The sequence below is a fragment of the Rhinoderma darwinii genome, chromosome 11, assembly GCF_050947455.1.
Source record: "Rhinoderma darwinii isolate aRhiDar2 chromosome 11, aRhiDar2.hap1, whole genome shotgun sequence".
Taxonomy (NCBI): Eukaryota; Metazoa; Chordata; class Amphibia; order Anura; family Rhinodermatidae; genus Rhinoderma; species Rhinoderma darwinii.
The window spans coordinates 27,051,318-27,075,109 of record NC_134697.1 but is presented as its reverse complement, the minus strand read 5'-3'; the positions used below and the strand labels follow the sequence as shown (position 1 = coordinate 27,075,109).

The window sequence follows — 23,792 nt, the reverse complement described above, 5'->3', positions numbered from 1 at the left end:
TTCTTGCTCTCCTGTTAGCCTTCCTGGACATCATTTTGGGACAACCCCTTTAATCCAACATGGAGATTCTGAGAAGTTGAATTGAAGGTGACAGCTTTCAGACATTCCATGGATTCGCAAATTACTGCCATTAATTAATCCGGAATTTCTCTCAGGTAGTTTCATCTCTTACCGCCCTAACCTGGAAAGAAGCTAATACCCAACATTAGTCAACTTCTGCGGTTCAAGCCTTCAGCCATCTCATGTCCTGCTTCCCTTCAAGCTCAGCCCTTCATCATCCAGATCCAAATAGACCATTTTACCTAGAGGTTGATGCCTGCTCGATTTGAGTTGGTGAGGTTCTCTCCTAGCAGTCTGAAAACAATAACTACTCTCCATCTAGCTTCTTCTCCAAAAACTTTTTCCCTGCTGAGAAAAATTATCGGTGACCGGGAGTTACAGGAAGTGAAATTCACCTTGGAAGAATGGCAACATCTTTTCGAAGGTGCTAAATTCCCTGTGTCGATTTCCATTGACACAACAATCTGGAATACCTCCAGTCCGCCTATAAACGTAATCCATGTCAATCATGTTGGGCACTCCTCTTTTTGCAATTCAACTTCATCCTTACATATCATCCAGAAGAAGAATCACAGGGCAGATGATCCCGGCAGATCCTACGATCCATCAGACTCTCTCTAAAGACCCAGCACATATCTCCAATCCAAGCTGCACTCTTGCAATGACCAATGTTTTCCCTGAAATGCCTCAGAGACGAAGATTCTTGGTTTCTCCTGACTTACATGGTAAGGTATTATCCTGAGCCCTTTCCTCTCTGCTGTCAGGTCACCCGGGAGTCAAGCGCACATGTGAACTACTCTCTCGCTATCATTGGTGATCAGGTTGGAAACATGATGTCAAGGAATATAATTTTTTCGCTTGCACCATATGTGCCCAGTTCAAGCTATCCAGGCAGGCACCTTCAGGTCTCCTTTAGTCATTGCCTTTAAAATCCAAACCCTAAACTGAGATCTTGATGGATTTCATTACCGACTTGCCTCCCACCCAGAAATTTACTATCATCTGGGTATTTGTGGACCGGTTTTCTAAGAAGGCCCACTTTTTACCTCTACCCGGATTACAAGGTCGGTTCATATATTCTTCAGAAAGATATTTCGTATTCATGGCCTTCGTCTCCAATTGCATAATGTAGTTAGTCTCAAAGTTCTATGTTTCTCAAATGTTCCTCTAGTTATGATCCTCAGAGTAATAGTCAGATGAAACACATTTACCAAGTTCTCAAACAGTTTCTTCGAACTTTTACTTTCAGTCATCAGGATAAATGTCTGAAACTGCTAACTTGGACCTGAACACCTCGCCTGCAGATTAAGGTACATTCTTGTTTGGCTCTTTGTTCCTTATCATAAACCTGACCTTGACACCGATCGTGACCTTGATTCTGTTTTGGCTTTCACTTCTGTCTTGCTCCTTGGATTTGTCTCTTGCTACCTGTTGTCCTACTGCTGGTTCTGACCCTTTGCCCATTCTCAGATTTACGATTCCTGCCTCATCTTCTAGCTTGTTGAATCATGATCGCTCTCCTCTTGTCTCCATTCCTAACTATTCTACAGTTGCCTCAGCACATTTGCTGCTAATCGTTGACTATTCAGGGGACCTCGACCTGGGAAACCGACATTCTTGTGGCGTTTAAGGATGAAGAACAGGGAGATTCCTTAGACTCTGCCCAGCCAGTGCCAAACTGATTGCAAGGATCTAACTCTCCGTTGAGAACCATAATAAGCAGCAGAGAATTACGAATAATAGTAAGATCACAGAAAATTTGTGAATGAACATTTACAGAAGCTTGTTCTTCAAAAAGGTTTAGAGACTGCCAAAACAAAATATGACCTTTGTTCCTTAGGTTAATCTCCAGAGAAAAATAAATTAACTCTCTTGACCTTATACCAGGTGTATGTGGCAAGCCAAAAGTAAATAGTACATAAGAGTTCAGCAGATTAGAGGTGGGGAAAACATCCAGCTTTCCATGTTCAAGGACTCCGATATCAGTGTATTACAGCATAGTGCACCTCATTAGCTTCTCTGCACCTTCTAGGTCCAACTCTACGTTAAAGGGGTTGTCTGAAATTCGAAAAAAAGGTTTATCATTTTTTTTACCCCCAGAAACAGGGCCACTCTTGTCAATGGGCTATGTTTAGTATAGCAGCTCTGCCCCAACACCAGACACAGTCCATGGACAAGAGTGGCGTTGTTCGTTTTGGTCACTTATGACAGGACTTTATATCAGGTGGACTTAATCTAACTACCTGGGAAAGCCGAACTTGGTTCTTGCTTACCCCTCCTTCTTTCCTGGATCTTTGTGTTAATTCTGCACCCCTGTTTGCTAACATTGTAGGGCCAGTGGAGAGGGGATTCCTACGCAGGTTCTGAGCGACCATTTAAATAAGGGATGCAGCCAAACTGGACCCCCACTCTCCATAGCCCCCATAGTAGCCAGATGGGTTGCCTTTATGGTATGCAAGCTCTTATCTTTAAGGTAAATGGAGAACGTTTTTCAAAACCCATTAAAAAAATTTTGTTTTTTTGTTACCTGCTTCTAATTGTTTTTAATGGAAACAAAGTGTTGGACTATTTCTGCTCTATCCTGTGCCAATTTTAAGAATTGCACTGTATCAAGTATACACGTGAAGGATGTTTATACTGAACCATGCATGAGAAAAAAGCAGGTGTTGATTTCCTACATATGCCTATGATTATGATCTACACTGAGAATCACCAGCTGCCACTATCACAATGGGCCCCAATGAAATCTTATGAAGGACGTGGCAGGTCTACAAGCCAGTATATATATGTAATTATTTACTTTCCGTTACACAAAATTCATGTGAGCTCTTTAACGAACAACTTCTTCTAAAATGTCTCCTGCGGGGCATCTAATAACCCTGCTTCTTTTTGTCGCCACTTCAATAGCACAAGAGAAATCTGTAGTACCTGAGGGTAAGTAATGCCCATAATAACTATAGACGCGATAATTTTGTGTTATTTTGCTATAAACCAGTATCCTTGTATCCTACTTAGAGTGTTTTTCTAGAAGCCACAAAGAGCAAGGGTTGTCATTTTTACAGTATTCCTGGGAAAAGTAAATAGTTTTAGGGTTCTCCCGAAGTGAAAACATTAATAATTACCACTCTCAATATCAGTGCATGTAGTGTTGTACTGGATATTTGCATTACAGGTACAAATCCCCCCATTTTTCGAACACCACCTTTAAAGGGGTTTTCACATACATGGAATATGCACGGGGTCAGGAGAACATGGGTTCCTTACCCCCCATTTTGCCAGACATGACCACCCAGCAATGGCTGCATGCAGCGGCAGTAAGTGGCCACACATGTTCTCACTTCATTCCCTCTTCAAGTCTTTGAAAGTTAGGGAGGACCCCAGTTCTCTCGATAGAGGTGAAACCCCCACCTAAAAGCCATTTATATGCTATAAATGCCTAAAACCCTTTCTAAGATTAAATATTGTAACATTATTGCAAAGAATAATTATACATATATACTACTATTATTACATTATTATTGCATTACTGGTAATACAGAGGTTTATTGGCCAAAAAATGTATACAATGAGACTTGGGGATAATTCCTCTGACAACAATCTCCCAAACTCCACTAAAAGCATGCTTGTTCAGGTTGGCCAAACGGCCATGTTATTTCTTTGGTGATAAGTGGCCACCAAACTCCTTTGGCAAAGCTTATTTTAGGGTGAAAAACTGATCGAATTGGTTGAAATCCCATCTTTCCAATCTGGGTTTCCACCAGGGTAAATGTCAGGAGAGGGTTGGCCAATTACTACAGACATGAGACTATCGGCTGGACCCAGCAACAAAAATCTGATGCCTATGGCCGGTCTTACAATGAATGACAAGTCTGACTTTCCAATCATTGTATACAAGTATTTTGTACTAGGACCTTGAGTATAGTGGTGGGTAAATCATGCCAAAATAATGTACAAATTTGGAGATTTCATACAAGAATAAAACAAAGCCGGTCTAGGAGACTCCTTATCTCTCCCATGGAAGGTGGTTCTCAGTTCTCACAGTAATGTAGCAACAAAGTTAATAATGAGTTTAGGCTTCTCGGAAGATATAGATTTTTATAGCTAATAAACAGGAGTGACCCATACAATAATATACACTTACTGTGGAAATTGTACAAGATTTACCATCACCACAACAAACAACATAAGCTCCGTCTTTGACCTATCATTGGCTTTATATTCCACATATCTTGATAACCGTTTTTTTTTTTTTGCTATTTTTATTTATTTTTACTCTATGTATTGTAGGAAAAAAAATCGCACAGCTGTCTATAGGGAACATCTATATTTGCCTAATAGGTTACCAATCAATGCAAATCCAGGAATAGATGGATGGATGGATGGATGGATGGATGGATGGATGGATGGATGGATGGATGGATGGATGGATGGATGGATGGATGGATAGATAGATAGATAGATAGATAGATAGATAGATAGATAGATAGATAGATAGATAGATAGATAGATAGATAGATAGATAGATAGATAGATAGATGATAGATAGATAGATAGATAGATAGATAGATAGATAGATAGATAGATAGATAGATAGATAGATAGATAGATAGATAGATAGATAGATAGATATGAGATAGATAGATAGATAGATAGATAGATAGATAGATAGATAGATAGATAGATAGATAGATAGATAGATAGATAGATAGATAGATAGATAGATAGATAGATAGATAATTCAAAAACACAACAAATATACGAGAAATGTTTTTTGGAAGTAATATATTATCAATAACACCCCACACAATAGGGTAGTAAAAGCTACTTTGAAGGATAATTTTTGTTGTAGTCCCTCCAAATCACATAGACACATCAGGACCTAAGATGAGAATAGATTGAGAGTTTTTACAATCTTCTAGAAGTTTCTTTTTCCGATTCTTGTATAATTCAAGAGCGGGTGCTAGTGACTCAATAATAGATATCTTAATTATTATTTTTCCTCACACATAGCGCGATGTGGAGCCAGCTTTGCAGACCCTTTTAAACCTGTACAGATCCAAGTTCATGAAGATATTGAATGCACCTGGAACATAGAAAGACCAAACAGTGAGAAAACAAGAGTCATCTTCTCCATCCTTGAGTAAGAACAAGTACATCATGCACTTTTTATTGGTCTTTTTGTGGGTTATTTTTAAGGCTTGCAGTTATTATGGGAGAAATCCTTGAATAATGGGTTGTTATAAAATGAGTAAGAATAATAAGTGTACGTAAAGTCATCAATGACCAGTGTAGGTCTGGAAAAGAATGACCATGTAGAGTCAACCAGTAATGATCCACGTCAGAGTAACACCAGTTATACATCTAATATAAGAGTCCCGGTAGGAGAATTCCACCTCTTCCTCCTTCACGTAGGTCACTATGTGGGCATCAGCCTCTGAGTACATTAAGGCTGGGTTCACACGACCTATTTTCAGGCGTAAACGAGGCGTATTATGCCTCAATTTACGCCTGAAAATAGGGCTACAATACGTCGGCAAACATCTGCCCATTCATTTGAATGGGTTTGCCGACGTACTGTGCCGACGACCTGTAATTTACGCGTCGTCGTTTGACAGCTGTCAAACGACGACGCGTAAATTGACTGCCTCGGCAAAGAAGTGCAGGACACTTCTTTGCAACGTAATTTGAGCCGTTCTTCATTGAACTCAATGAAGAGCAGCTCAAGATTTACGAGCGTCTCAGACGCCTCGCATAATACGAGGAGCTTTTACGTGTGAAACGAGGCAGCTGTCTTCTCCTGAAAACAGGCTGTCATTTCAGCCGTAAAAGCCTCTCACCGTGTGCACATACCCTCATGGTTCCGGGCACTGGTTACTTTTTGAGCGGCATTCCCTCGGCAGCAGTTATTTTCCATGCAACATAAACTTAAACACCTATTAGCTTAAATCGTGCAATATGACTTTTATATCTAGGAAGAGGAACCCTTTAAAGAGTTTTGTCCAGTTTGGGACGGTCCCAAAAGCAATTATCTTTTATCAGGGAAAAAGAAATGGGGCATTTCACAGGGTCCATTAATGTCAATGGACAGAATATGTAATGCAAGGATTAGGGCAAACCAAGTAGGAAATTCATTTTAAAGGGGTTGTCCAGGATTAAAGAAAATAATTTGCTTTTTACTAGAAACAACGCCACTTTTGCACATTGGCAGCGTCTGGTATTGCAGTTCTTCCCCTGTTAAGTGAATGGAGCTGAGCGGCAGCACCAGACACGACCCATGGACAAGAGAGGTTCTAATTCTGGGGGGAAAAGGAAGCAGTACCTTTGCTCCTGGTTAAACCCTTTAAGTACTCTAGTATTTGGTTTTATTTATGTACATATTCTCTTACATTTTTTTCCAGCTTGAACCCATCTGCAGATTGTTCCCAAGAAAATATTACTATCTTCAATGAGAACTTTGACGTTTTGGGAGTGCTGTGCCCAAACTCTCACAGGATCGCTGTGTATGAATCTCCGGGCAACGTATATGTCAGGGTGTCCACTGACTCCACGGCACATGTGAGGACGGCTTATTTCTTGTATTATTCTGTTACTCCATCAAACGGTAAGTGATTAACGTCACGTGGTGGAAAATAACCAATCAAATCGTTATGTAAACCTATAAAGGTGTATAAAGACGTAACTATGATTCAGCATGTCCTGAGAAGTGGTAAGGGAGATATCCGTGTATCTATGGGGACATAACATTTGTTTCTGACTAATGTGAATCTATTCCATTTTCTAGAAACTTTTTGGATATTACATTGCCTAAACATTTTGCCAGTTGTTATTGTGATTTACCTCACTCAACAATTTTCCATGTGGCGCAATACAAAATGTCAATGCTACTGATTTCAACTGCAAGAAGAATTATTTTTTGCTGTCATGAAAAAATATGTTGTTCCAGAGGAATAAGATGGTTATCTCAATGGGAGATCTTTTTTTCCTATGACTATTTGTAGAAAAAAATGTCTTCATCCTACACCGCATTCCAAATTATTATGCAAATGTTATTTTTCGCTGATTTTCCTAAATAGTCGATGCAAATGACAGTCAGTATAATCTTCAAGCCATCAACCGTTGGAGTATAATGCAAATTTTATTGAACAAATGTCTTAATGATAACAGATTTTTTTTTAGAAGTGAAAAACCTCAAAATGCACTGTTTCAAATGATTATGCACAACAGAGATCAAAACATTTTAAAGGTTGTAAAGAGAACTAAAATGGTAATTTGTTGAGTTTGCCGCATCAGGAGGTCATATTTACAGAAATCAAAAGCTCTTTCAATCAAAAAAAACTTAGCAGGCCAAGTTACATGTTAACATAGGACCCCTTCTTTGATATCACCTTCACAATTCTTGTATCCATTGAATTTGTGAGTATTTGGACAGTTTCTGCTTGAAAATCTTTGCAGGATGTCAGAAAAGCCTCCCAGAGCTTCTGTTTTGATGTGAACTGCCTCCCACCCTCATAGATATTTTGCTTGAGGAGGCTCCAAAGGTTCTCAATAGGGTTGAGGTCAGGGGAACATGGGGGCCACACCATGAGTTTCTCTTCTTTTCTGCCCATAGCAGCCAATGACACAGAGGTATTCTTTGCAGCATGAGATGGTGCATGAAGATAATTTTGCTACGGAAGGCACGGTTCTTCTTTTTGCACCACGGAAGAAAGTGGTCAGTCATAAACTCTACGTACTTTGCAGAGGTCATTTTCACACCGTCAGGGACCCTAAAGGGGCCTACCAGCTCTCTCCCCATGATTCCAGCCCAAAACATGACTCCGCCACCTCCTTGCTGACGTCGCAGCCTTGTTGGGACATGGTGGCCATTCACTAACCATCCACTACTCCACCCATCTGGACCATCCAGGGTTGCACGACACTCATCAGTAACCAACACGGTTTGAAAATTAGTCTTCATGTATTTCTGAGCCCACTGCAACCGTTTCTGCTTGTGAGCATTGTTTAGGGGTGGCCGAATAATAGCTTTATGCACACTTGCAAACCTCTGGAGGATCCTACACCATGAGGTTCGCGGGACTCCAGAGGCACCAGCGGCTTCAAATACCTGTTTCCTGATTTGCAATGGCATTTTAGCAGCTGCTCTCCTAATCCTATTAATTTGTCTGGCAGAAACCTTCCTCATTATGCCTTTATCTGAACGAACCCGTCTGTGCTCTGAATCAGCCACAAATCTTTTCACAGTACGATGATTACGCCTAAGTTTTCTTGAAATATCCAATGTTTTTATACCTTGTCCAAGTTATTGCACTATTTCACGTTTTTCGGCAGCAGAGAGATCCTTTTTCTTTCCCATATTGCTTGAAACCTGTAGCCTGCTTAATAATGTGGAACGTCCTTCTTAAGTAGTTTTCCTTTGATTGGGCACACCTGGCAAACTAATTATCACAGGTGTCTGAGATTGATTACAATGATCCAAAGAGCCCTAAGACACAATACCATCCATGAGTTTAATTGAAAAACAAATAATTAAATGTTTATGACACTTAACCTCTTAACGCCGAAGGACGGATATATCCGTCCTCAGCAGCTGCTAGTTCACGCAGGAGGACGGATATATCCGTCCTGTGATGGCGCGGGTACTGAGACTGTACCCACGCGATCAGCGGCAGGAGCACGGCTGTTCTACACAGCCTGGCTCCTGCTGCAACTGCCGGAATCGAAGCGCGCTCCGATTCCGGCAGTTTAACCCATTAAATGCTGCTGTCAATAGTGACAGCGGCATCCAATGTGTTTGACAGAGGGAGGGAGCTCCCTCTGTCACCCCATCGGCGCCCCCACAAACAAATCGCGGGTCGCCGTCGGGTTTCCATGATAGCCGGGGGTCTAACAAAGACCCCCAGGTCTGTCTTCCGCAACTACCTGTTAGGCGATGCCGGAGGCATGACCTAACAGGTTGCCTGTCAGTTTTACACTGACAGGCAATAATGCTTTGGTATACTAAGTATACCAAAGCATTATATATGCGATCGGCACATCGCATAGTGAAGTCCCCTGGTGGGACAAAAAAAAAAAATGTCAATAAGTTAAATAAAGTTTGTGAAAAAAATAAATAAAAATTACAGTGAAAATCAAATAAAACTACTTTTTTTGCCCAAAAAGTGGTTTTATTTAGTAAAAGTGTCAAAACAAATAACACATACACATATATGGTATCCCAGCGATCGTAACAACTTGACCAATAAAATGAACACATTAATTAAACCGCCGGATGAACGGCGTCCAAAAAAACGCAAAAAACAACGGCAAAATTTGCTCTTTTCTCCCATTCCCCCAATAAAAAATTAAATAAAAATAAATCTATAAGTCCTATGTACCCCAAAATAGTACTAATGAAAACTACACATTGGCCCGCAAAAATCAAGCCCCCATACGGCCACATGTACGGAAAAATAAAAACGTTACGGCTCTTGGAATGCGGCGATGCAAAAACAAGTAATTTTTTTCTAAAAGGCTTTTTATTGTGCAAACGTAGGAAAAACATATAAAACCTTTACATATTTGGTATCCCCGTAATCGTGCCGACCCATAGAATAAAGTTAACATGTTATTTACGCTGCATAGTAAACGGCGTAAATTTATAAAGTGAAAATCAATGCTGGAATAGCTGCTTATTTTCAATACTCTCCTAAAATAAAGTTAATAAAAGTTAATCGATATATTATAAGCATCTAAAAATGGTGCAATTACAAAATACAACTCGTCCTGCAAAAAACAAGCCCTTATACGGCGATATCGACAGAATAAAAAAAAAGTTATGACTCTTGGAATGCGACCGTGAAAAAACAAAAAATAATCCTTGGTCATTAATGTGCAAATGGCCCGGTCATTAAGGGGTTAAATCCAATGTGCATAATAATTTGGAACATGGTGTACCTACATGACGTCTTGTACAATCTTATGTTTACAGTCTACCTTGAAACGTCAGTGTGTTCTATAGTACAATGTTTCCCAACTTCATTCCTCAAGTGCAACTTAAAGGTCATGTTTTTAGTCTTTCCTTAATGCTGCATAGGTGATACTGTATATCTGATTTCAGACAATAAAATGCACTTTTTAACAAGAAAATAAATCAGTGCTCAGCTCGATCACAGGTAGAACTGTGCGGCTCTTCATAGTGGCACAGTCTCTCCTTCCCTGATGGCAATCATCTACATGATCAGTGCAGGGCAGTAGGAGAAGCTGGAAGCGATGGGTACGTCGCATTCAACTTCATATCATAGAGATAACACGGCAACTGTTCACAGTCGTACAGTCCCACCGATCAAGAGAACAAGGGACTTGAGTTCCCTAAACGAACAGTGCGGCGGTCACGGATGTGCCCTACCGCTCAATTAATTCTCTATGGAACTGCCAGAGATAGCTGAGTGCTGTACTTGGCTATCTACGGCAGTCCCATAGAGAAAAAATCACCGCTCCTTAATTTTGGGACTCGGGACACCGATCTCTTGATTGGTGGGATCCCCAGCAATCAAACACAGGATAGGTGATAAGTTGTGGTGGTGGGATAAGCCCTTTAACTTCTCCACTTCCTTAAACTATCAGAGAAGTTTTATTTAGCATGAAATATTTTTCTTCCTAATTTCTGTAGTCTAAACCTGGGTGCGTCCTTATAGTCCAAAAATATGGTACTTATAGTTAGTGCATCAGGAACGGCAACAGGGTGTTCTCTCTTTGGTACATCCTAAAATCATAACCTGTTTGGGCGTACTTGAAGACTAGAGATGAGAAACACTGCTATTGTAGAAAAAATTCTTGGCAATAATTGAGACATGTAGATGCACTGAGGTCACCCCAATAGAGAGTTAAGTGGTTGATGTGGCAATCTGAGCTCCAACCTGAGTATATTAAAGTAGTGTGTGAGCACGTGGTCAGCCTAGACTTGTAGGCCGTGTACTATTTATTTCCTTTATTTAAAGGATTTTACCTCTTCTCGTCTTCTCCTCAGATATTGACTGCGGAGGAAACATCAATGGTTATTCTGGAACCATCTCCAGTCCCAATTATCCCAATCGTCATCCAGACTTTGCATTCTGTGTGTGGCACCTAGACGTACCAAAGAATACAAAAGTGAAGCTGTCGTTTAGTGAAATCTTGTAAGTTTCACATGTACCGCCTAAATAAATATGAACCTTCACACGACTTGCAGAAATTTCAAGCGTTCCATTCATCTGAATGGGTTTTGTAAAAGAAAAACCTGCACGTGCTGCAGAAACCACCCCGTTCAAATGTATGGGATGGATTTTTCAGTCGCAGAGATTTCTGTATAAAATCTGTTGTGTGTGAACTTACCACAGGATAGATCAGTATATGATCGGTGGGGGTCCGACACCTGAACCCCACACCGATCAGCTGCTCCGGGGCACTGGATGTCCATGTCGGAAGCAGATGGCTCCGGTCACAGAATAGCGGTCGAGCTGCAGTGTACGGAGCCATCTGCTTCTGAAGATATTGTATTTTTTATAACTGCAGGATCAGGTTTTTAGTATCTAGTCTGTAGACGCATAGGTCTGCATAGGAGCTGTATACAAAAAATGGTAAAATGCTTTTAATCACCAGTTTGGGAAGTTGCTTCATTTTCAATTTTAGATGTATTGGAGCAAAACAATATTGTGGTTGTAAAAGTATATACACCCTGTGTCATCCTGTTTACCTTTAAATATATTTTTCCTTTTCCTCCATCAATATAGTATAGAAACTGATGCAGTCTGTCGATTTGACTTCATTGCAGTCTATGACGGTCCGGACACTAATGCTCCTCCCCTGGATGTACTGTGTGGTCGTACAGTTGCTGAGTTGGAGACAACTTCCAGTTCTTTGACTTTGATATTTAGCGCAGATTATGCAAACTCCTATTTTGGTTTCTCTGCTGACTATTCAGCATTGCCTCAATTTAATAACGGTAAGAACAGAGACAATACATGCAAACTATTGTGAATATATATATATATATATATATATATATATATATATATATTATGACTTCTCTCATGGCCTCGGTAAACCACTGAATATAAAGGATCAAGTGCAGGATTTTTCTTAAGGGGGCTGCATATGGAAGGGTATATTAGAATGGAGAGTATCACAGGGACAAATGGATGGTTTTCATGCATGTCTGGTTAGTTCCCCTCTGGGAGCAGGTAAACAATATATCTAGCGCCACCTATTGGAGGTAGCTTCCCTGTAAGTCAATGTCCGACTTACCGGTAAGCTATTTCCAATAGGTGGCGCTGGAGAGATTCTTTTCCTCCTCCTGGAGAGTAACTAACTTGTATTTGCAAACTTTCTTCCCATGGAGCATAGCCTGTAAGACTTCATACCAGCTGTGTGTCTTTAATAAGAACCAGCACCCCCGAGCCATACATGCTACATGTGTAGACTCAATATCGCACGAAAACAATGTATGGTATAACCTACTCCTGCCTTCAAACTACTTTTTATGACACAAAGAAAACACCAGCTCTATCTTGGGCTGACTTTAGACTTATTATATCATAGAATTAAAAGTAATACATATTTGGACTGCAGCAAAATATATGGCAGACTATAAGGGCTTCAGACATTTCAGATGAATACTTCACCATTTAGAGTATATATATATATATGGATCCTATAACTCCTGAAATCATCATCCCATATGGTGGTATGAAACATCACTGGGGGTTAGGTGGCAGGTAAAAGGGTATACATGGGCACATTGTACTGCTAAATGTGGGAAAGTTTGAGAGATCATTATTAATAAATGGTCTATAAAAGGGGGACCCCCAACGATCTCCAATAAGCACCAGTCTTTTCATTGTTAACACAGCGGGATGTCCGTACGTGCGACTGTACTTGTTACTGCAGCTCCTCTCCAATTAAGACAATAGGGCTGAGCTGCAATATCAGGCACAACCTCACTTACAGTCAAAGCCGCTGTTCCTGGATAAACATTGAAGGCTCCACGTTGTTCCAGAGAATGCTACAGACCCATTTTTTTTTTACTGGTCGACGGATTACCAACCCCCGCAGATCACACGTTGATGGGCTATCTTTAGGATAGGCCATCAATGTATATTCCTGGAAAAACACTTTAAACTCTATAATAATATTATTTACCAAATGGAGAGATTAAATTCATTAGGAAAATATGCAGATTATGAAACAATAATAAAGACCTTAAGTCTTATGCAAATGGCAGAGCTTGGACGTCGGCACACAGAGTCCCTGTGGTTGTGTATTAGGGACTTGTAGGCCCTCTTTGTACCTCTGTGAGGCGCCATAATCTTTTCTGGGAGTAATGCTTCTAGGGAAGAATATCTCTGTATGGCTTCAGAGTTGTATAGGGCCTTAAATACATGATCCATTGCATGCCCTATTACTGAGCCATAATATGGTGGTGTGCATGAGGAATACTATTACAATTTGCAATGGAATTCATTGTTTTTTTTAAAAGTTACTTTTTTAAGAACTAGCACCATCCTCAAGCACAGTATTTTGCCTCTATTTTTGTAATGACTATAACCATAATCGTTTATGGTATTTGTGCTTATATTGCAGGCTCCTTGTCTTGTTCAGGTGACTCCATGACGGTGGTTCTCAATCCCGATTATATCAATTCCCTGGGATATAGTGCCTTTGACTTGACACTAAATAATAATTCCTGTGTTGCTCAATCAGCCAATCCTATAGTATTTGAGGTTCCATTCTCAGGATGCGGCACAGTTAGAAAGGTGAGAAGACGATGTTTTCACTATTCTAGGCCACAGTAACAAAATTGAACAAAGGGTTTTCTGATCTTATGGAAAACACAAAAAAGTAAAATGTGTCTGAATGGTCACTCTATAGTGTCACTATGGCTAAGTAATAGTCATTTTTTATTGTCATTATGTTGCCTTGCACTGCGCAGCAGTGTTGTTTTAAATTGCTAGTGTTTGCTCTGGGCCGGATTACTATGTAAAGGACTACAGTTCCCATTATTCCTCTCTCCTCTCATAGATATTGCTTATATTTACAGCTGCCTGCATGCCGGTCTATTATATGCCCAGCATGTGAAACCTAATCCCTCCGCAGACAAGGAGGAGGTAGTAGAGCAACAAGCAGTGGAGATAAGAAGCATGTGATGTGTGATGTCCCATACAACAGAAAGGGGGGGGGGGGAGGGAAGCAGGAGATAAACACCATGAGCATGGTAATGTGACTGCATGCGAGACTGGTTTAAAGACGCATTTCAGCTACAGACAGTACATCACTAAGTGATTCTTCTTACTGCAGTTAAACCATTTTTACATCATTTCTAAAGATCGGATGACTCATGTGTATTACAGAAGGTGCGGAGGGGTCCACTTTTATTCTGTAGATTTCCACACATACAGGCAAACTGCACAGTGAGTGCATGGAGGTTTGTTGTAGTCCCTGCACAGTAGGTGGGAGCCTCAATAGTCAGGGAAATACTGTCAAGGACTTTAACTTTCACTCTGAGTGGGTGTTATGGCAGTCAGAAACCCCATTGATCAGTAACTGATAGCATATCTTAGCGCTTTGACATGACATACCATAGTGAGATTTCTGTGTATAAACATTTATCTTCCTGAGGTCTACCATTTAAATAAGAGTGAACTGCTTTGTAAATCTCGCCACATATGGGTTGCGCTAAACAATACTATGGTTGACAAAGATTATGTTCCTAAAATCCTATGTTACCTTTAAATATAGAATTTCCAAAATTTGAGGCCTCATTAAGAACTTGTCTGATCTGAATTATGTTATAGTCTTCTGTAACTAAAGCGTCATTATTATATAATTAAAAGCTCTGCAACTTTCTAATGAACTTTAAATTATTTACCATTTTCAATATCCCTGCTTGCTGACAGTGAATGACAGCATTGAAAAGGGCTTTAAAATATATATAGGCCTAATACAATTTTGACACACTGCTTTGAGATGTATCTTGTGTAAGCTAAACAGCTAGGATACCAGACTGATACATTTTACCTCCACTGATACATTGTATTAAACTAAAGGGACAGGACATAGATTTGTGCTGCTGATAACAAACCGTATGTAGCTTACAGAGGAGTGGATACAGGGTCAGACTGGCCCACCGCAGAATCCACCGGTGTGCCTGGGCTCTAACACAATAATGGGCCTTTAAAAGTCCAGCAGAAGACAACCCAATTTGGAGCTCCTTGAAGCCAATAACTTTCCACTAGGGTCTATTTCTTATGGGTATGAGTCACAAATAACCTATTAGAACTTATTGATATGTCCAGTGTGCACAATGAGAAGAACAAGGACTATGATGAAATATAAAGTGGACATTGTTCTACAGGGTGGGCCATTTATATGGATACACCTAAATAAAATGGGAATAGTTGGTGATATTAACTTCCTGTTTGTGGCACATTAGTATATGGGAGGGGGGAAACTTTTCAAGCTGGGTGTTGACCATGGCGGCCATTTTGAAGTCGGCCATTTTGTATCCAACTTTAGTTTTTTCAATGGGAAGAGGGTCATGTGACACATCAAACTTATCGAGAATTTCACAAGAAAAACAATGGTGTGCTTGGTTTTAATGTTACTTTATTCTTTCATGAGTTATTTACACGTTTCTGACCACTTATAAAATGTGTTCAAAGTGCTGCCCATTGTGTTGGATTGTCAATGCAACCCTCTTCTCCCACTCTTCGCACACTGATAGCAACACCGCAGAAGAAATGCCTCCCGATCTGACCCCCTTAGACTTTTATCTTTGGGGTCATCTGAAGGCAATTGTCTATGCTATGAAGATACGAGATGTGCAGCAACTGAAACTACGGATACTGGAAGCCGGTGCTAGCATTTCTTCTGCGGTGTTGCTATCAGTGTGTGAAGAGTGGGAGAAGAGGGTTGCATTGACAATCCAACACAATGGGCAGCACTTTGAACACATTTTATAAGTGGTCAGAAACTTGTAAATAACTCATGAAAGAATAAAGTAATGTTAAAACCAAGCACACCATTGTTTTTCTTGTGAAATTCTCGATAAGTTTGATGTGTCACATGACCCTCTTCCCATTGAAAAAACTAAAGTTGGATACAAAATGGCCGACTTCAAAATGGCCGCCATGGTCAACACCCAGCTTGAAAAGTTTCCCCCCTCCCATATACTAATGTGCCACAAACAGGAAGTTAAGATCACCAACCATTCCCATTTTATTTAGGTGTATCCATATAAATGGCCCACCCTGTATATAGATGGAGGGTGAACCATCAGAATAGTCTCCTTTGGTGGACACAAGGAAGCCCAGTCCGACAAAAAGTGGATACATTATAGCAAGTCCTGAACTGTGAGATTTTATAAGGTCTATACATGTTCTCTGCCTCAGAACGTGAACAAGAACGTTTCCATTCTCTGACAGCACACAGAAATCTTGGAAATGGTGAAGTACAGTATAGTAGAAAGTAACAAAACTTTTGATTATAAAATTAGGCTATATTTACAAATGACTGGACAATCCCTTTAACCCCAGAAAGAGCAGGTTATTTAAAGAGGCTCTGTCACCAGATTTTGCAACCCCTATCTGCTATTGCAGCAGATAGGCGCTGCAATGTAGATAAGAGTAACGTTTTTATTTTTAAAAAACGAGCATTTTTGGCCAAGTTATGACCATTTTTGTAGTTATGCAAATGAGGCTTGCAAAAGTCCAAGTGGGCGTGTTTAAAACTAAAAGTCCAAGTGGGTGTGTTTAAAACTAAAAGTCCAAGTGCTGCGTGTATTATGTGCGTACATCGGGGCGTTTTTAATACTTTTACTAGCTGGGCGTTCTGATGAGAAGTATCATCCACTTCTCTTCAGAACGCCCAGCTTCTGGCAGTGCAGACACAGCGTGTTCTCGAGAGATCACGCTGTGACGTCATTCACTTCCTGCCCCAGGTCCTGCATCGTGTCAGACGAGCGAGGACACCGGCACCAGAGGCTTCAGTTGATTCTGCAGCAGCATCAGCGTTTGCAGGTAAGTCGATGTAGCTACTTACCTGCAAACGCTGATGCTGCTGCAGAATCATCTGTAGCCTCTGGTGCCGATGTGTCCTCGCTCGTCTGACACGATGCAGGACCTGTGAGTGACGTCATAGCGTGATCTGGCAGAAGCTGGGCGTTCTGAAGAGAAGTGGATGATACTTCTCATCAGAGCGCCCAGCTAGTGAAAGTAGTAAAAACGCCCCGATGTACACACATAATACACGCCCACTTGGACTTTTACTTTTAAACACACCCACTTGGACTTTTGCAAGCCTCATTTGCATAACTACAAAAATGGTCATAACTTGGCCAAAAATGCTCGTTTTTTAAAAATAAAAACGTTACTCTTATCTACATTGCAGAGCTGATCTGCTGCAATAGCAGATAGGGGTTGCAAAATCTGGTGACAGAGCCTCTTTAAGGTAATCCAGTAGATATGATTTACACATAAAGGAGTATATGAGATTGGCAGATTTCTATTGTAGGAAGGATTTTCCCTTTAGATGAAATGTTTCTGCTTCCTTTTGCTTAGGTGGAGGATCATCTCATTTACTACACAAACACAATCTTTGCTAGTCCAGGCGGTGGTCTGATCACAAGGCGTAAATCGATTCAGTTTATTGTGACCTGTGAGCAGGACAGTGACTCTGTAGTAGAGATCATGTACAGGACAGAGGACGACATCATCCACGAACAACAGGAAAGTGGGAAATATGACGTCAACCTGGCCTTCTACCCAACACAGGACTTCATCTCTCCAGTTCTGGAATCTCCTTACTTCATTGAACTTAATGAGACAGTATTCCTCCAAGCTTCAGTAAAGACTCAGGATCCAGACCTCACTGTATTTGTAGATACCTGTTTTGCCTCCTCTGAGGCAGATTTCCAAGCACCTAATTATGACCTGGTCAAAAACGGGTAAGAAGGAAGTCCCCGGATAAAAACCCATACAAGGTTAATAACAGGATTTGTGTTTGCACGTGTAAACCCCAATTAACACCCTTTATTTTTTTTTTATACAGATGTGTAAAAGACGACACTTATCATAACTTCCCTTCTGGCAGCGGTTTTGCCCGATTCAGCTTTAGCGCATTTAAGTTCCTGAATGCAAATAAGTCTGTGTATCTCCAGTGCCGCGTTGTAATATGTGACATCGGTGACTCTGAATCCCGCTGTAATGAGGGCTGTATTACCCGTCAGCGTAGAGAACTGGGCTCCAAGGTTTGGAAAACAAATGCTGTGCTTGGACCAATCCGTCTGAAGCGTCATAGTGAACCTGAAGCTGCAGGTGAGATGCTCTACAACAAGGGCGGCAAATGTTTCTGGCAAACAAATTATTTTTTAGTCTAGTCCAGGTCAAGTGATATACAGTACCGACCAAAAACAAATTAGGACCCCCAAAACCCAACAACTAACATGTTACCTTATTATTGACCCCAATCAGAGGCATAACTTTAAGGCACTGGGCCCCAAAGCAAAATCTGTAAGAGGGCCCCTCAACTATCTCAAGTCATTCATTTCACTAATCCCCTTATTTGGGACAGAAGGTCCTTATGGGCCACATCAGGCTCCAGGGCTCAGGTGGACCCGCAACCTTGGGACTCTCTACAGCTACACCACTGACCACAATGTTTCAGAAAGCATGCCACATAGGATCTCAATATGTCAGCCTCATGTGCACTATGTACAGCCTTTCTGTCCCTTCAACAACCTGTGCCAGCAGCAGACGTCCTTTTACAGCCAGCAACAGTCACGGATCACCCCCCCTAAACAGTGACAGCCCTTGCTAGACCTCTGCCGCCTGCCTAATCTCTGTACCCTTCAAGAACCCCACAATGCGAATACAAGGGGAGCATGATATGAGTGCCTGTTCTCAGACCCTCTATACCTGTGATCTCCAGCCATTGCAAAAATACAACACCAAACACGCCCTGACAGAATGCTGGGTTGTAGTTGAAAAGACACCATTTGGAGACCACGACTATAAACACGGGCCATTTAATTCTTTTTTTTCTCTAAGGAAAGTGAGGGATAAAGGGCCTTTTACACCGGCCGACACTCGGCCGAAGCAGCGAGCGCCGATCAACGAGACATCGTTGATCGGCGCTCGCTTGCTCCTGCCACACAGAGCTATGGATGGGGACGAGCGGTCGTTACTCCGATCACTCGTCCCCATACATTATCATCATGTCAGCAGTGTGTCTTCCTGTTTACACAGGACGATGTGCTGCCGACAACGATAATATTTCACTTTTTTAAAACGATACGACCAGCAGATGATCCAGCGTTTGCTCAGTCATCTGCTGATGGTTCCCTTGTTTACACAGGGCAATTATCGGCATCAATATGAACGCTCGTCACCCAGTGTAAAAACCCCTAAGCCAATTGCAAGATTTTGCATCACTAGGACATTTGGGGTAATTCTGTGCAATATTCTGCCCACCCAATGGCAAGTAGGGCTCGATATCTCCCCATCATATTGACCTGTAAATTGGACTTTGTATGGGCAGTTGAAGCAAACCGATGTATACAATGTGGGGCCATGTGGATGAAGTATCAGACTGGAGAATTAACTGTATCATGTGATTCAACACCAATCACTAAGATTATCTTCTAAGAATTTTTGTTCTTTCCACAGGTTCTCTTGGTGACAAGAAAGATGATGTTGTCAAGACAGATCAGGGCGCCTTGTATGTTGTGGGCATCTCTGTTCTGGGGGTCAACGTCCTCATATTAGCACTAGTGCTGATGAGATACTACAAAAAGGAGCCCACCGAATACAGATACCTCCCAGTGGCCACACAATAACCCATGACTCCATACAAAATCTGCTCTTCAATGCTCCACGCGGGGCAGAAAACCTTCTGAAAATAAAAGTACAAAGCATAAAGTTCTCTCTACACATTCCTGGGTGGCTGAGATTTCAGCTCACATTATAAGAACTAGCCTTATTGTGCCGGTTATTTCATTAGTACTAGCATTTAGAGGAAATGGTCAAAACAGTTAGGGTATGTTCACACGAGGGCGTCCATTACGGCTGAAATTACGGGGATGTTTCAGCCTGAAAACATCCCCGTAATTTCAGCCGTACCGGCATGTGCAGGCGCTTGAACGCCGCGTCCATTACGGCCGTAATTAGCGCTGCTATTCATTGGAGTCAATGAATAACGGCTCCAATTACGGCCAAAGAAGTGACAGGTCACTTCTTTGACGCGGGCGTCTATTTACGCGCCGTCATTTGACAGTGGCGCGTAAATATACGCCTCGTGTGAACAGACAAACGTCTGCCCATTGCTTTCAATGGGCAGATGTTTGTCAGCGCTATTGAGGCGCTATTTTCGGGCGTAATTCGGGGCAAAAACGCCCGAATTACGTCCGTAAATAGTGCGTGTGCACATACCCTTAGGCTGAATTCACACAGGACGGAAATCTGCTGCTGAACATTTTCCAGACTGAAATCAGAGAATGTAGCGGATTGTCAAACCTGCAGCATGTGCAGTCTGCTCTGGATGTTCAGTGCAGATTTTAGCCTTTTCAATGTAGAAATGGTGAAACCCGCAGCAAAATCCATACGTAAAACATGCAAATTTTGCTGCGGAAAATCAGCATTTCCATCCCGTGTAAATCCAGCCTTATATGGTGTTATAACCTGGCGTAGGGACTAAGGCGGCGGAGTATGATACAGGGATTGTCCCTTTGGCATTAACTCCGTGTCATGCTCCGCCCACTCACGCCCTGCACCACACAACATTAGTTTTGTCCTAATGTTACCTTAAAGAGGCTCTGTCACCACATTATAAGTGCCCTTTCTCCTACATAAGCAGATGGGCGCTATAATGTAGGTGACAGTAATGCTTTTTATTTAGAAAAAACAATCTATTTTTACCACATTAGGAGCGATTTTTAGCTTTATGCTAATTAGTTTCTTAATGCCCAAGTGGGTGTGATTTTACTTCAGACCAAGTGGGCGTTGTACAGAGGAGTGTATGACGCTGACCAATCAGTGTCATGCACGTCTCCCTATCTACTCCGCGCATAGTGACACTGCGTTGTTCACGATGTGCTGTCTTATACTGACATATTAACGTTACTGAAGAGTTTAGACCGTGACTAGACATTCCTTCCAGCCAGGACAGGATGTCTATTCACAATCCCAGCACTTCGTTAATGTTTGTTTGGTATTTACAGCAGAACAAAGCGTAATCTTGCGAGATCATGCTGTAAATGACAGGTTACAGCGAGATTACACTTTGCTCTGCTGTAAAAGTACCACAGGAACGTTAACGAAGTGCCGGGATTGCGAATAGACATCCCATCCTGGCTGGAAGGAATGTCTAGTCACTGTCAAGACACTTCAGTAACGTAAATATGTCAGTATAAGGCCTGATTCAGACGAGCGTGGCGTTTTTGCGCACGCAAAACATGCAGCGTTTCGCCTGCGCAAAAGCCACTTACCTGCTCTGTGAGGCAGCATCATTGGATGCGCGGCTGCGTGCTTTTTGCGCAGCCACCATCATTATGACACACCCTTTGGATGTTTGTAAACAGAAAAGCACGTGGTGCTTTTCTGTTTACATACATCCTTTTGACAGCTGTTGCGCGAAACAGGCAGTTCGCACGGAAGTGCTTCCGGGCGACCTGCGTGGTTTTCACGCACCCATTGACTTCAATGGGTGCGTGATGCGCGAAATATGCCGAGATATTGAACGTGTCGCGCTTTTTACGCAGCGGACAAACGCTGCACAAAAAGCACGGACTGTCTGTACTGCCCCATAGACTTGTATTGGTCTGTGCGTGGCGCGTGAAAAGCACGTGACCTGCACGGACGCAATTCACGTTCGTGTGAATTCGCCCTAAGACAGCACATAGTGAACAATGCAGTGTCACTATGCGCTGTCTAAATGAACGGACAGAAGTGTATGACGCGGATTGGTCCCTGATTGGTCAGCGTCATACACTCCTCTGTACAACGCCAACTTGGGCATTAAGAAAGTAATTAGCATAAAGCTAAAATCACTCCTAACGTGGTAAAAATAGATCGTTTTTCTAAATAAAAAGCATTACTGTCACCTACATTATAGCGCCGATCTCCTTATGTAGGAGAAAGGGCACTTATAATGTGGTGACAGAGTCTCTTTAAGTTGTTCCATTCCCAGAAATAATGTGGAGTTGCAGGTATTTAATCCACAGAATAGAGTAAATCTGTACTTTAGTTTTTTTGTTTAAATGACCACTCCCATATGGTCAGTACCTGCTTTAAAAAGCGATGTTCTATTCGGACAAAGCAATTTTTGTAACAATTTTTTTTTATCTTTGCATTCTGAAAGCCATAACTTTTTTTTAAATTATTTATGCAAAGTGCTTGTTTTTTTAAATATGAGTTGTATGTTTTAGTGGTAGCAATTTGGGTTACATATAACGTATAACATTTATTTATTTTTTGGGGAGCTGGGGGGGCATGTACACCATTGTCTGTTGGAGTTTTGTTTTTACGATATTCACTGTGTGGTTTTTAAAATATTTTTCATTTATTTTTCTCCTAAATTTGTTGAACTTTTTTTTCGTAAAAAAATTGAAATAAAAAGAGACCCAAATGTAGTATGCACCTCAAAGTGGTCCCAAACTACAGCACGCCCGGCAAAAAACAAGCCCCAACACTGCTCCATCAATGAAAAAAGTAAAAAAGTTATTGCTCTCAGAATATGGCGACACAAAATTAGATTTTAATTTAAAAAGTGCAAAAGTTGTAAAATATATATTAAAAAATATAAAAAATAAAACGACAAATTTTATATCTCAGTAATCTTATCTTAACCCACAGAATAAAGTCAACATGTAGATTTTTCCGCATGGTGAACGCCGTAAATACAAAACCCCCAAAAAAACAGTAGAGAAAATCCTTTTTTTCAATTCATCCGACAAAGATGATTTTTTTCTGTTTATTACATGGTACAATAAATGATAGGATTAAAAACTAAAACTCGTCCAACAAAAAACAAGCCCTCATACGGCTATGTCAACTGAAACATAAAAGTTATGGCTCTTGGAATGAGAAAAAATTAAAATTATAAACGGTTGCGGCGGAAAGGGGAATTCTCATGTTAGAGATTTATGGCATATCCAGAGGATCTCGAGAACGGAAGTACCCCAACACCATTCCGGCCTAGTGATGCGACGCCACATCCAGGTGGAGACTCAGTGCAGAGGTGACCAGGATGACGGAAACAACCGAGCTCGCGATCCCACGCAGTTTCTGCAGTCCGGAACACCTCTCTATTTGAGTCTACAGCTGGATGGGGCAGCCTCACCGGGCAGGGACCTGTTATAGAAATAGATGCGGGTCCCAGCTCGGAGACTTCTCGATCAGACATTTATGGCATATCCACAGGATATATGATAAATGTCTAAGATGGGAAGACCTTTTTAAAACATACAATCTAGGCACCCAAATTATACACCAATTATTCCTACCCAAGATATAAATTCAAGATAAATAATAAAATAAAAATGTACATTTTGGTGACGGTTTTTCCAATCTTAAATAGTGAAGGGGTTAAGTGAAAAAGAGATTTTAGCGAGTTCAATTTATATTTAAGTCTTGGTTGTTTTAAGAGGAAGACAGACGATTTCCCAGTGGGTGTCCTGAACCTGAACATTTACTCATCGACCAAGTGTGCGATCATCAGTCGCTGCC

At 41.2% G+C, this 23,792-nt stretch overlaps 1 protein-coding gene across 1 annotated transcript; it reads left to right on the top strand.

Moving 5' to 3' along the window:
- The first annotated feature begins 2,810 nt into the window (after window positions 1–2,810).
- Window positions 2,811–19,988, top strand: LOC142663640 (CUB and zona pellucida-like domain-containing protein 1). Its single transcript, XM_075842387.1, is given in 9 exon segments — window positions 2,811–2,994; window positions 5,071–5,200; window positions 6,459–6,661; window positions 11,066–11,213; window positions 11,808–12,019; window positions 13,657–13,829; window positions 17,631–18,016; window positions 18,121–18,386; window positions 19,737–19,988. Coding segments are annotated over 9 exon segments (1,872 nt in total). The 3' UTR covers window positions 19,907–19,988.
- The last annotated feature ends 3,804 nt before the right edge of the window (window positions 19,989–23,792 follow it).